General features: G+C 44.4%; 1 protein-coding gene across 3 annotated transcripts in view; it reads left to right on the top strand.

Annotated features, from left to right (window-relative positions):
• The window catches only part of Gsdme (gasdermin E), a 78249-nt gene that overhangs the window by 13249 nt on the left and 52951 nt on the right, over window positions 1-12049 (top strand). For all 3 annotated transcript variants that reach the window (XM_029478383.1, XM_021164889.2, XM_029478382.1), the window contains exons 2-3: window positions 3179-3408; window positions 8586-8778. In XM_029478383.1, the coding sequence (XP_029334243.1) occupies window positions 3198-3408; window positions 8586-8778 (404 nt within the window). In that variant the 5' untranslated portion in view covers window positions 3179-3197. The remainder of the gene's footprint in view (window positions 1-3178; window positions 3409-8585; window positions 8779-12049) is intronic.

Raw genomic sequence — 12049 nt, 5'->3', positions numbered from 1 at the left:
CAGTCTCAGGTCCCGCGCGCAATTGGATTGGAGCAGAAGCTGTGCTCCACTCACCAGAAGTCTTAAGATCCTGTGGTGGGTGTTGTGGGTAGCTGGCGAGTGTCCACAAAGTGTTATTTCAATGTGCTTTTTGTATAATATCAAGCATGTGACTTGAAATCTGTGTATACATGCATATATTTGACTATGTTCAATAATGTGTTGTAACTTATAAGGTTTTTGTGTTTATATTCAAGTATTTGATTTGTAGAAATTCGATTTTAGTATTTTTTTTAAAATTTTATATAAGGGTGTTTTGCTTGTCTTGTTATGCCTGTGCACCAGATATATGCAGTGCTTGCGGAGGCCAGAAGAGGCCATCCGGTCCCCTCAATCTGGAGTTTTAGACAGGTGTAAGCCTCCGTGTAGGCGATAAAAGCAAAACAAATGCTTTTAACCACTGAGCCATCTCCTCAGCCTCTAAAGGTGTTTTTTTTTTTTGACATAATTTTTTATTAGATATTTTCTTCATTTACCTTTCAAATGCTATCCCAAAAGTCCCCTATACCCTCCCCCTGCCCTGCTCCCCAGCCACTCACTCCCACTTCTTGGCCCTGACTTTCCTCTGTACTGGGGCATATAAAGTTTCCTAGACCAAGGGGCCTCTCTTCCCAATGATGGCCAACTTGGCCATCTTCTGCTACATATGCAGCTAGAGACACAAGTTCTGGGGGTACTGCTTAGTTCATATTGTTGTTCTACCTATAGGGTTGCAGACCCCTTCAGCTCTTGGGTACTTTCTCTAGCTCCTCCATTGGGGGCCCTGTGATCCATCCAATAGCTGACTGTGAGCATCCATTTCTGTATTTGCTAGGCCCTGGCATAGTCTCACAAGAGACAGCTATATCAGGGTCCTTTCAGCAAAATCTTGCTGGTGTATGCAATGGTGTCTGCATTTGGTGGCTGATTATGGACCCCTGGGTGGGGCAGTCTCTGGATGGTCCAACCTTTCATCTTAGCTCCCAACTTTGTCTCTGCAACTCCTTCCATGGATATTTTATTCCCTATTCTAGGGAGGAATGAAGCATCCACGAGTTGGTCTTCCTTCTTGATTTTCTCTAAAGGTTGTTTTAAAGTAATTCTCTTGTCCTAAATGTTGCAAATGCTTACTCAGGTCGCCGCTTGTCTGTCTGAATAAAGGTCCTTTTACCCTATGATTGCAGAAATAGATCTCTGTGCATTTCCTTCTTTTTTTATAGTTTTGTTTTCTTCAAAGAAATTCTGATTTATTGCTAATTTTCTCTTGTGTTGGTGTGAAGAAGGAATAAGAGTGTCCCTTGGGAACAAACATTAGCCCACTCACTAGCCTATACTTCTCCCGCTAAATATTTCTGTTTTCTTTTTATGTCTTCGTGGGCTTCCCTTTTCCTTCCAGCTGAAGTGTGACTATACTTTTCTTTCTGGGTTAAACATTCATAGCTAGCTAGCATTCATTTCTGAGCAGGAAAGATCATACAATGTAGAGAAAGTCCGTCTTTGACCCTTCACACATCTGCAGTGGTCCCTAGGTACCACTGAGGGGTTGGATAGTGTGGGGAGTGGAGGGAACCCTGAGCGAGTGGATGAGGTTCTGAGTGAATCTGTATTGTTGACTTGGCGCCACCGTGTCAAGACTCTGATGCCTCAAGCTTATGGGAGGGGGAGCCACTGAAGCTCCGAGGGAAATGGCAAAGCCCTCCTCTGCCAAGAGCAAATGCTGACAGTGTGTGCAAAAGCTATCAACCACAGCTTCCTCCTCCCAGATGACAACAGCCAGAGATTGCTTCCCCACAGAACCCCCCTGTCACGATTGGCTAAACCCGTTTTCTTGTTCAGCGGTGTACTCTAAGCCTGCCTCCTTACTCAGCTGTGCACATTAAACCAGCCTCCTTGCTTCAGCTTTCACATGTATAAAATAAACACTCTGAGTTTCCAAGGTGCTGTTGCAGTAGCTGCTGCCCCCAGAATGAGCAGAGCCCACCTGACCCCAGACTTCCTGTACACATGTTTGTGTGTCTGTCCTCCTTCATGCCCTTGTTGATCAAGTTGGGTTTCCAGGATCAAGCAGTGCTGGGCTTGACAACATAAGCCACCTACCTGAGCCAACCCTCCTCCTACAAAATGGTGTAGAGTTGTCACACATCCTACACACAGCATCTGGTATATTTAAATCACTCGTACATTGTTTACACAATTGGCCGTCTGCTTATTTTAATACCTCCAGTCTGCTATTGATAGGAAGTTTGGAAGCCAACAGATATCCCAAGGTCTCCGCCTTCCAGTTTCTTAGGAGGATTGTATTCCTGACTCTCATGGTTGGTTAAATCGAGGTTCTGACAAGTCCTAAGAGAATATGCCATCAGCACCTCTTGTGATAGGATGCTTAATTATTAATGTAAGGCCTTCTAGAATTCTCTTTTATGTTGTATAATGATTGATAATGTTCAAGATGGTGGCTCCCCCTTTGATCCTTCGAATGGCCACAATAAATAGAACTCTCAGCCGGGTGGTAGTTGACTTTCTCCTGTAACCAAAGTGTTTGGGAGACAGAGGCAGGAAGGTTGTTTAGAGTTTGAGGTCAGCCTGAGCAAAATGACAGTGAGTTCCTGGCCAGCTTGGGCTAAGACATAAGACCCTGTCCAAAAAAGAAAAAGAAAAAAGAAAGAAAGAAAAAAAGAAAACTTCTAAAAATAAAAATTAAAAACTTTCATCTGTATTGACATGCAGTGTAAGCAACAAATAATGCTGTTTTGAGACAGCATCTAGTTGGCCTAGAATCTACTATATAGACCAGAATAGCCTTGGTTAACTCTCTCGCCTCTGCTTCATGGGTTACAGATGTGCACAGTAGGCCCAGCTCAACAAATACAATTTTATTGCCATAAGCTACTGGGACCTCAGGGCTGCTTGTTTCTGAAACACAGTTTAGCCCACCCCACCTGAAACTTATCCTCTTTCAGTGTCTCAGTTTGGGCATTCCTCTTCTTCAACCTGATTTCACTGTCATCAAGTGACCTCACATTCCTTGGTTGCTTGGAGAGGACATGGTCTTTCACACCAACTGTAGCGCCCACAGTAAAATATAATTTTAGGAGAAAAAAAAAAAAACCAGACGTAAAGTGACTCCATATTTGACTCTATGGTAACCTTGGTTTTTCAGGTAATCTCAACCCGACAAAATGTTTGCCAAAGCAACTCGAAATTTTCTTAAAGAAGTTGATGCTGGAGGAGACCTGATTTCAGTCTCACACTTGAACGACTCTGACAAGCTGCAACTTCTAAGTCTGGTGACCAAAAAGAAGAGATACTGGTGCTGGCAGAGACCCAAGTACCAGATTTTATCTGCCACCCTGGAAGATGTACTCACAGAAGGGCACTGTCTCAGTCCAGGTACGTTTTCTTGTGAAGCTCAGTGACTAGTCCCAAGGCTGAAAATGGCTCTTCTGGGCATCTGGAGCAGAAGTGTGCCTTATACGAATTCTTCTTTTTCTTTGGCTCTCTGGTATCAAGGGGTATCCTTCCTTAATGAGAGCAATTATGCACACCTGAATGGTGAATGACTGGACTGTCATACCCTAGTGATAAAGGTGACAGTCAGTTTGGATATCAAAGTTCATTGTGCTGATCTTAAATGTTAGAGCCACTTGGCAGCAGTGGGATGGGTGGCTCCCCTATACAAAATTTCATTTTGTATTGAGACTAAAAATGCTGCACACTGATCACAAGGTCGTGCAGAATTTTGTCTCTTACCTAATGATGCTTTCTTCCAACTTGGTCCAAAAGTAGCTGTAGAGGGCTTGCTAAAAAGGTTGGTTTGTTGCTTATGGTAGCAATTTGTAGTGAGAATTCTGGAATTTTGGTTTCTTTAAAAAACACAGAGATATTATAAGAATGTTTCCATTTTAATCCCTCGTGTGGGTATATGGGGCTGTTTTGTAGCAGCTGACTATGATTTGCCTCGTGCTCTAGCAGAGGCAAGGTTTTGACAGCTGGAGGCTGTTTCTGTGATTGTGTGACCTTTGGAATTCTGGGAACTTTACAGAGGATATGTAAATGCTAGGGCCCCATGAAGCAGGGTTGGTGGTTGATGGTCATTCGGGAGGGTTGGTTGCCATTTGTTAGTAGTTGTGCTTAAAGAAGAAACAAGAAGAAAGAAATTAGATTTAAGGTTCTCTCTCTCTCTCTCTGTCTCTCTCTCCCCTCTCCCCTCTATTCTTCCTCTTCTATCTAGTGATAGGGAGTGAAATGGGGGGTGGGGAGGAATAAACGGTAAGAAAAAGAACCCACCTGGGCTGCTACTATTTTCCTCTCTGTCTTTTCTGTGTGTGTGTGTGTGTGTGTGTGTGTGTGTGTGTGTGTCAGAGAGAGAGAGAGAGAGAGAGAGAGAGAGAGAGAGAGAGAGAGAGAGAGAGAACCTGCACCAGAGCCATAGTGGGACCAGAGAAGGTCAGGACAATCTTGGGTGTCAGTCTTCACTCCCTTGTCTGAGACCGGGTCTCTAGCTGTTCTCCCACTGCGTGTGCCAGTCTGATGTGGTGTATGGACCAATAACTTCTGGGGATGCATTCTCCTGTTCTGTCTCACTGCAGGCACACTATGAGTAGCTATATAGATCCTGTGGATTTGATCTCAGGTCCTCCTGTTTGTGTGGTGAGTGCTTTTCCCCACTGAGCCATGTCTTCAGCCCCATCTGGACTTCTAATCAGTTTGTACAGATATGCAATAGAGAAATCAGAGGGGCTGATGACGGGCTGGATGGCTGACGGTTGTTGTTAGAGAGCACGGGGAGTGTCTGTGGGACCCTCATCTAGTCTGTGCCACATAACTTTTTGGTTAATGACAAGCTTTGTGTATTTTGAGACTCCTTAAGATTGCATTGGCTAGTTAGTGATGTCTGAACTGTCTTGGTTTGGAGAAGAGACCTCTACAATGTCTCAGCGATGATGAAGTCACCTAAGAATACATTCTTAACAACTTGACCCTGTTGCTAAGTAGCACATGGCTATGTTTATAAAGTATACAATGGAAGAAAAAAGTCTTCATAATCAGCAAAAATATACCATCATATGTCAATATCCATTAATACATACATGTAATTTTTAACTGCATCTAATAAAAACATTGCGTGTGTGTGTCTCTCTGTATGTGTGTGTATGTATGTGTGTGTTTGCATGTGTGTGTATGTGTGTGTTTGTATGTGTGTGCACATACATGCACATGTGACAGCTAGTCAACATTGGGTGCCTTTTATCATTCTCCACTGTATTGTTTTGAGGCGGGGTCTCACTGAACCTGGATTATTCCTCCAGGCCTTTTCTGGATGTGTGCTGGGGATCCGAGCCCAAGTCCCCATACTCCTGCAGCAAGCACTTGGCCCAGCTCCCCAGCCCCACAGCTAAGTATTAAAAAAACAAAACAAAACACGAGTAGAAACATTCTGTACACAATTTTAATATCCTCTGCATTTATTGTTTATTTAGTATTATGTACCTATTCCTCCATAGATTTAGATATTTTAAATTCCATTTCAACAACACATACATAATTTGATCAACTATTTTGGTTAACCCTAATTTGATTAACTATTCCAATTTTGTGCTTAATAAGTAAAACTGTTATGAACATATTTGTTTGTGATTTTTAACTTTATTTTTTAAAACAGTCTCATTAGCATGCTTTCCCAGGCTTCCTGGGCTAGAGGCTGGAAACTTCTGAAACCTGATACTCCTTGCTATCTTTCTGGAACACGGTGATGTGTGACAGTATTGATAGCTCATAATTATTGGGTGAAATCATGGCTAATTCCTCCTTCCGTAGTAAAAGTTCAGCATTTGGTGATTGTATATCTACTAAAAGGAAAGGGAGCTAGCTAGAGTCAGTCACTTGGGTCTGTAGTCTCCACACTTGGTTTTGGATGAAACTCTGCCCCCTCTGCCACACCCCCTAGTGACACTGCCCTCAGCCAATCACAGGAGCTGCCACAGAATGGTAGGATGGATTCTTCTGAACTTGACAATGCCCCTGTACAATGTCCCTGCTTTTCTCATTTTGTGACAAACTACCCATCAAGAAACAACTTAAAGAAGAAATGATTTTAGCTCACAGTTGTGTGGAACTCCAGGTGCTGAAGTCATAGCTGCAGGAGCTTGAGACACTGCTGGCCACACCATATCCACAGCCCAGGAGCCAGGGAGCCCCGGATTCCAGTGTTTGCTGGCTTTCTCCTTTTTATTCAGTCCAGACCCTGTCCCATAGAATGTGCTACCACATTTAGTATGGGTCTTTCCACCTCCAGTTGACCTAACCTAGACCACACCTCTTGGGCTTGTGTAAAGGCTTGTCTTCTAGGTGATTCTAGGGTCTGTCAAGTTGACAATATCCACCATCACACTCCCTCTACCCGCAGGCTTATGTACTTGATGGCAAAATCCCCTTTTAAGTAGTAAAATAACTACATATAATTTGGAACAAGAGGGAAAGCATTAACTCCACCAAGGGCTGTCTAGAAGTTGGAATTTCTCTCTGTGGTGTTAAAATGGTGGTGCCCAAAAAGATCCACACAGGTTGGACTGGTGATGTCACTTGCCACCATAGGGACTCCCAAAGAAGATCATCATTTGAGCTCAGGCTGGATCCTGAGTCCTCCTGGAGTCATGGCTGGGAAGAACAGATTAAAGAGGCTTCATCCTTGTTGCTTCCCCCACCCCTTGCTTGCCTGAACCCTGGTGTGAGTGTTGCCAAGGATAATGAGGGGGAAGGTGGAGATTGGATTGTTAGTGGGTCACTGATAGCTCAGTGCTCCTCTTTCATCAGGCCATGACTTGATAGAGAACCATGTAGAATTGAGATTGGTTTTTTTTAGCAGATGTGGGGATGACATTTTATGTATATAATCTTGATTTCTCCCTATCTGCTGTGTGAGCAGTTTTGGGGACTGTTGTGTTTTTAATCTAAACATGTTATCCCATAGTCTAATGTTTTGTATGATTGGACCCCAGCTTATGGTGCTATTCTGAGGGCAGTGAACCCATGGGAGAAGGGACTGACTGACAGACGTAGTCACTAGGCAGGAGCCTCTGAAGGTTGCACCTGGCCTCTGGTTCCTGTCACACATCCTCTGCTTCTGGTTGTGAGTGAGCAGAAGGAAGTCTGTCAGGCTCAGTGGTTTAGAGTCCCTTCTGAAGGTTAGTCAGGAACCTGGGGAGAGACTTGGGTCAAGGGCAAGAAAAAGCAGAGAATGATGCCCACACAGGCTCTTAATGTATCCTCACCAAATGATAGTTGAGGCCATATTTTTATAGTTGTATCTTGACAGACTAAAATGGGCACAGTGGCCTGGGGCATATATTTGTAGTAGAATATTTGACTATATATGAAACCCTGGATTCAATACTGAGTACCAAAGAAAGAAAAGAGAAATTAAGGGGAAGGAAGGAAGGAAGGAAGGAAGGAAGGAAGGAAGGAAGGAAGGAAGGAAGGCAGGCAGGCCACTAAGACTGGTAGTTCACATGTGAGCCCATCAGGAATTATCTTTAAGGGTTCAGAGCAGAGGGAAGGCTGGTGGTCCTCACCTGCATGTGGTCAGCTGGAGAGCAAGGGGATAGCTTGGTAGTAGAACATCTGACTGTTGGTGAGGAACCAGGCAACTCCCAGATGATTTGATTGACACCGGAATACCAGGTGATGCTGCTGTGTTTCTTAGAGTCTGGAAAACCAGATGGAAAGTGAGAGAATTGGGGTGAAAGTGAGAGAATCAGGTGGCGGGGGTTGTGTGCTTTGGGAGGTAATAAAGGGGGGTGGCATGTCTGCTGATGTCTGGCTAGGGGTCAGGTATAATATAAGCATTATATCTGCTTGGAGATATTATTCTTCATGACTGGTGGTGGGAAGGAAGAATGTCCAAGGACTGTCCAGGAGGATCTGCCACGCTAAGTTTCTCCCCCTGGGTTTTGTAGCAGCAGTGTGAGCACAGGTGTCACCATCATCCTCCATGTGTCCCCTTCCAGTCTTCACTTCAGATGGTGGCCATCTTGGATACCTTTGATCCTTGCAGCAATAAAATATTTGACCAAAACAACTTAAGTGGAGGTTAATTTGGCTCACATTTCAAGGGTACAGTTTGGGGCGGGAAAGGCCCTGAAGAGGGAGCAGGTCACATCGTGGCCTAGTCAGCTCACTGTGTCCTGTGCTGGGACAGCAGCCCATATGAGAATGGTGCCTCTCATATTTAGTGGGGCTTTCCTACCTCACTTAATCCAATCTAGAAACTCCCTTCTAGGCATGTCCAGAGGTCTGTCTCCTGGGCAATTCTAGATCCTTTCAGGTTGGCAGTCAATATTAACCATTACTGTGGCTAAAGAGGGGCTAATCACCCCTAGGCTCTGGCCAGTCCAGGACTACACTCTGTCAGCATATAATTGTGTAGACTGCATTTTACTAACCCCAGATGTCCACATTCCAATTCGATGCCGGTATGGGTTTTCCAAGAGGCTAGTGGGAAGCTGTGCTGCCCATGACAACTGAGGTAGCCCCTCTGCCTTCAGATTCATCTACTATTTTCTTGCCAGTGGTTGTGGAGTCAGACTTCGTGAAATACGAGAGCAAGTGTGAGAACCATAAAAGCGGGGCTATTGGGACAGTCGTGGGGAAGGTCAAGCTGAACGTTGGTGGCAAAGGCGTGGTGGAGAGTCACTCTTCGTTTGGAACCCTGAGGAAGCAGGAGGTGGACGTGCAGCAGCTCATCCAGGATGCTGTCAGGAGGTAAGAGAAATTCTGTTCTACATTTGATTGAACCTCTGCTGAAAGGCTGGTGGATGTAGACTTTACCAAAAACCATGTATTGAATGCCAGTTGTTCCAGATGTCCCACCTCTATTTTCTGCCTAAGCCATAGGCCATAGGCTCTTAAATTGACTTGTGATATATCCATACATCAAATATTCTTTCTACAGTGGGCAGATTTAGTCCAGGCTGGACAACATTAGACTTCAAAGCTAGGCTCCTGTAAATGCCCTGCTTAATGGTCATGAAAGGGCACTACTGTGTGGACTCCCCCAGGACCTTGCTATTGTGGCTCTCATTGGTGGTACTGGGTGGGAGGCACAGATCATACTCTGTGGCTGGTCTTAGTTTCCTTTCTCTGTTGCTCTTTGCAATAGAGGCACCCTTCTCCCTGCAATGGACACTGGGTGGGTGGGTGGGGCTATGTGTTTATCAGCAATCAAAATATAACTGGGCAATGTTCAATTTTTTTGTGACACTGTTCATGGAGGCTGGAGGACAGGAAGGCTGGGAAGGTCCTGGGCCTCTTACTTTTTACCTATCGAAAACCCTCTTTGCTCTCTTACTCTTTACCCCTCCCTTCTTAGCATCAATGTGCAGTTTTGTCATTTCTATTTCAGGAACCAAGAGTTAGGCAATGCTCTGCAATCACATCTCCTGCAAGAGGATTTTAAAGGAAGTCTTCACAATTCAGGTGTAAAAGCTACTGTGAACAGGAAGCACGGTGTGGGTGGTGATGGTGGGGGAGGGCTACCTGTGAATAGCCATGCGAGAAAAAGCTGTCAGTGGGAACAGAAAGGGAGAAGGGGAGGACCATCAGGAACCTACTATGTGTCAGGCAGTGGGTATTTATCGCCTCATTCTCTCTGCATTGTTGACTGCTCTAGTGATGAGGGAATTGGGGCACAGGAAAGTGGAATCATTTTTTCTCAAAGAGCTCAAGCTAGGTGCTGCAGCTGGCATTCAACTAATTTTCTTGGTTCCAAGCTTCCTTTTCCTTCCTCTAAATCTTGTTGGAATTGGTGGAAATAAAAGTGGTTGAGGTGTGATATGGAGTACCCCGAGGGTGTTGCTGGTCGAAGCATGGGATTGGGCCCCGTCTTCAGAGGAGTTTAGGAAGAGTCAGGCCTGCTGCCTTGGGTATGCCTGGACAGGCTGAGATCATCAGGGAAGACAGTTCACCCATCAACTGCAGGTGTGATGGAGAAGGGATGGTCTGGGAAGTAGTAGCTGAGACACGAGGAGCATGCTAAGGAATACATGTCAGGATACAGCCAGGGTAGAATGCATAATTGGCATGTGTGGGCCTTCCTTTCCACCCCCAATACTGCAAAACAGAAAAGAAAAAAAAAAGATACAGCACCTGAAACCTCAAGAGGTACCTTATCACCAAGTCCTCTTACGTGCTGCCCTTTGCTGAGAGCTAAGGGTGAGCTACATGGGAAGGAAAGAGAAGTACTTTCCCAGGCTCACGACAGATGCCAATCAAGCTAGCATTCCTGTGACTTCATACTAGGGCAATAAAACCTTATCGTGTGGTCTGCCCCGCTGTCTTTGGACTCCTGGGACATCATCAGGATTGATAATGTGCTGTGGATGCAGCTGTGGCCTTGGGGCAGTGAGGAGTGATGCCTCAGTACCGCATGTTCTCAAGTGACATTTGCAGCCACCCATTTTTATTTCAGTTGTATAGATAAGATATCACCTGTATACAAGTTTTATAGGCTCTAAATACCCTAAGTATTAGGGCTGGTGTGTTGTTTGTGATGTAGTTCACTTGCTGAGCTTGCTTGAGGCCCTGGGATTGATCTAGGCAGCACCAGAAGAAAGAAAGAAAACAACAACAACAACAAAAACCCCTCCAAGTATTCATTGTGTTGCCTGCCAAATGCATCCAGATCTCAAACTCCATTCTCTTGTTAAAACTATACCCATATATTTAAAAGATTCATTTCGAATTTTGGCAATCGTGCTTATAGGTACTGGGAGCTGATTGCTTTTAATGAGCCCTGGGTTTAGCTTTCAAATTCTTGATGCATACCATCCTAACCTATGTGACCCTGCCTCCAGTTTCTTTAAATGGAGACGAACAAAGGCATCGAAAATTCTCATAACAACTCAGATTTGGGTTGTAGTCTTCCTAGCTAGTGTTATTCCCTAGCTTCTCTCTATAGACGTTTTGTGATGTCTTTTGTCATCCAGCTGTCACTTGTCACTGTCTCAGAGTAACAGCTTTACCTCACACCACCTGCTCCAGCAAGCTCATTACTGCCTCAATCCTTCCAGAATCCGGAGAACCCCATTCTTGGTCAATAACTTGGACAGACTTAGTAAGTCACGGCAGCCTCTAGCCTCAGTCTTCCCAGGCTCGATGGTTGTTGGGAGCTCCCTCTGAAATGTCTAGATGGGAGTGGACACACTCCAGATCTTTCCCTTTGAGGTTGGGCTTTGCTTCTAGCTATGGCAGCAGAGAGGGTTTTGTTTTGTTTATTTGTTTGTTTTGCTTTGTCTTTTATTTCTTTGGCTACCTGAGGTTTGAGTTGTTACCATTAAGGCACAGCCAACTTTTATTATTTATCTCATTTTTAAGCAAATTTTGATAAAGCTGATTACAGTTGTCTAGGTGGACATGCAATTAGAAAATCTGTTCTTGATGAAGAACTCTCCATTAATTATATAAATCGATACATCATGGATGTGGCAGTGATAAACCTTCACAATTGTTCAGAATATTTTGAAATGATAGCAAATCAGCCTAGTTACAAATTTTGTACACATTAAAAGTGATGGAACCCTGTTCTGGTGTCTGGCCGTCCTAGAGGAGACAAGGAACTCTCAGGAGCACTGGTTCACTTACTTGGCTTAGGTGTTTTCTCAAAGTGGTCATGTTTTGCTTTACAAAAAAATTTGTGTACAAAACTGGAAGTGTCTTTTCTGCTGGGTTCATTTTCCTGTGGCTTGCATAGCGCGTGCTAGCCCTGCATTTGTCCTTTGCCAAAACCTTCTGAAGTCCATTCTGCTAATGGTGTTCAAGGCAATGAAGGCAGAAGAAGATGGCTCTTAGGAATTGATTATGAGTAAAAATGTCTTAGGTAGGATGTGGTGGCACATGCTTTTAAAGATACCAGGAGATCTCTGGGTTTTAACCCACCCTAGTCTACAAAGCAAGTTCCAGAATAATCAAGACTACACAGAGAAACCTTATCTGGGAAAGGGAAGGGAAGGGAAGGGAAGGGAAGGGAAGGGAAGGG

The sequence above is a fragment of the Mus caroli genome, chromosome 6, assembly GCF_900094665.2.
Source record: "Mus caroli chromosome 6, CAROLI_EIJ_v1.1, whole genome shotgun sequence".
NCBI lineage: Eukaryota > Metazoa > Chordata > Mammalia > Rodentia > Muridae > Mus > Mus caroli.
Note: the sequence above shows the minus strand (reverse complement) of the source record. Positions and strands in the feature narration are given on the sequence as shown.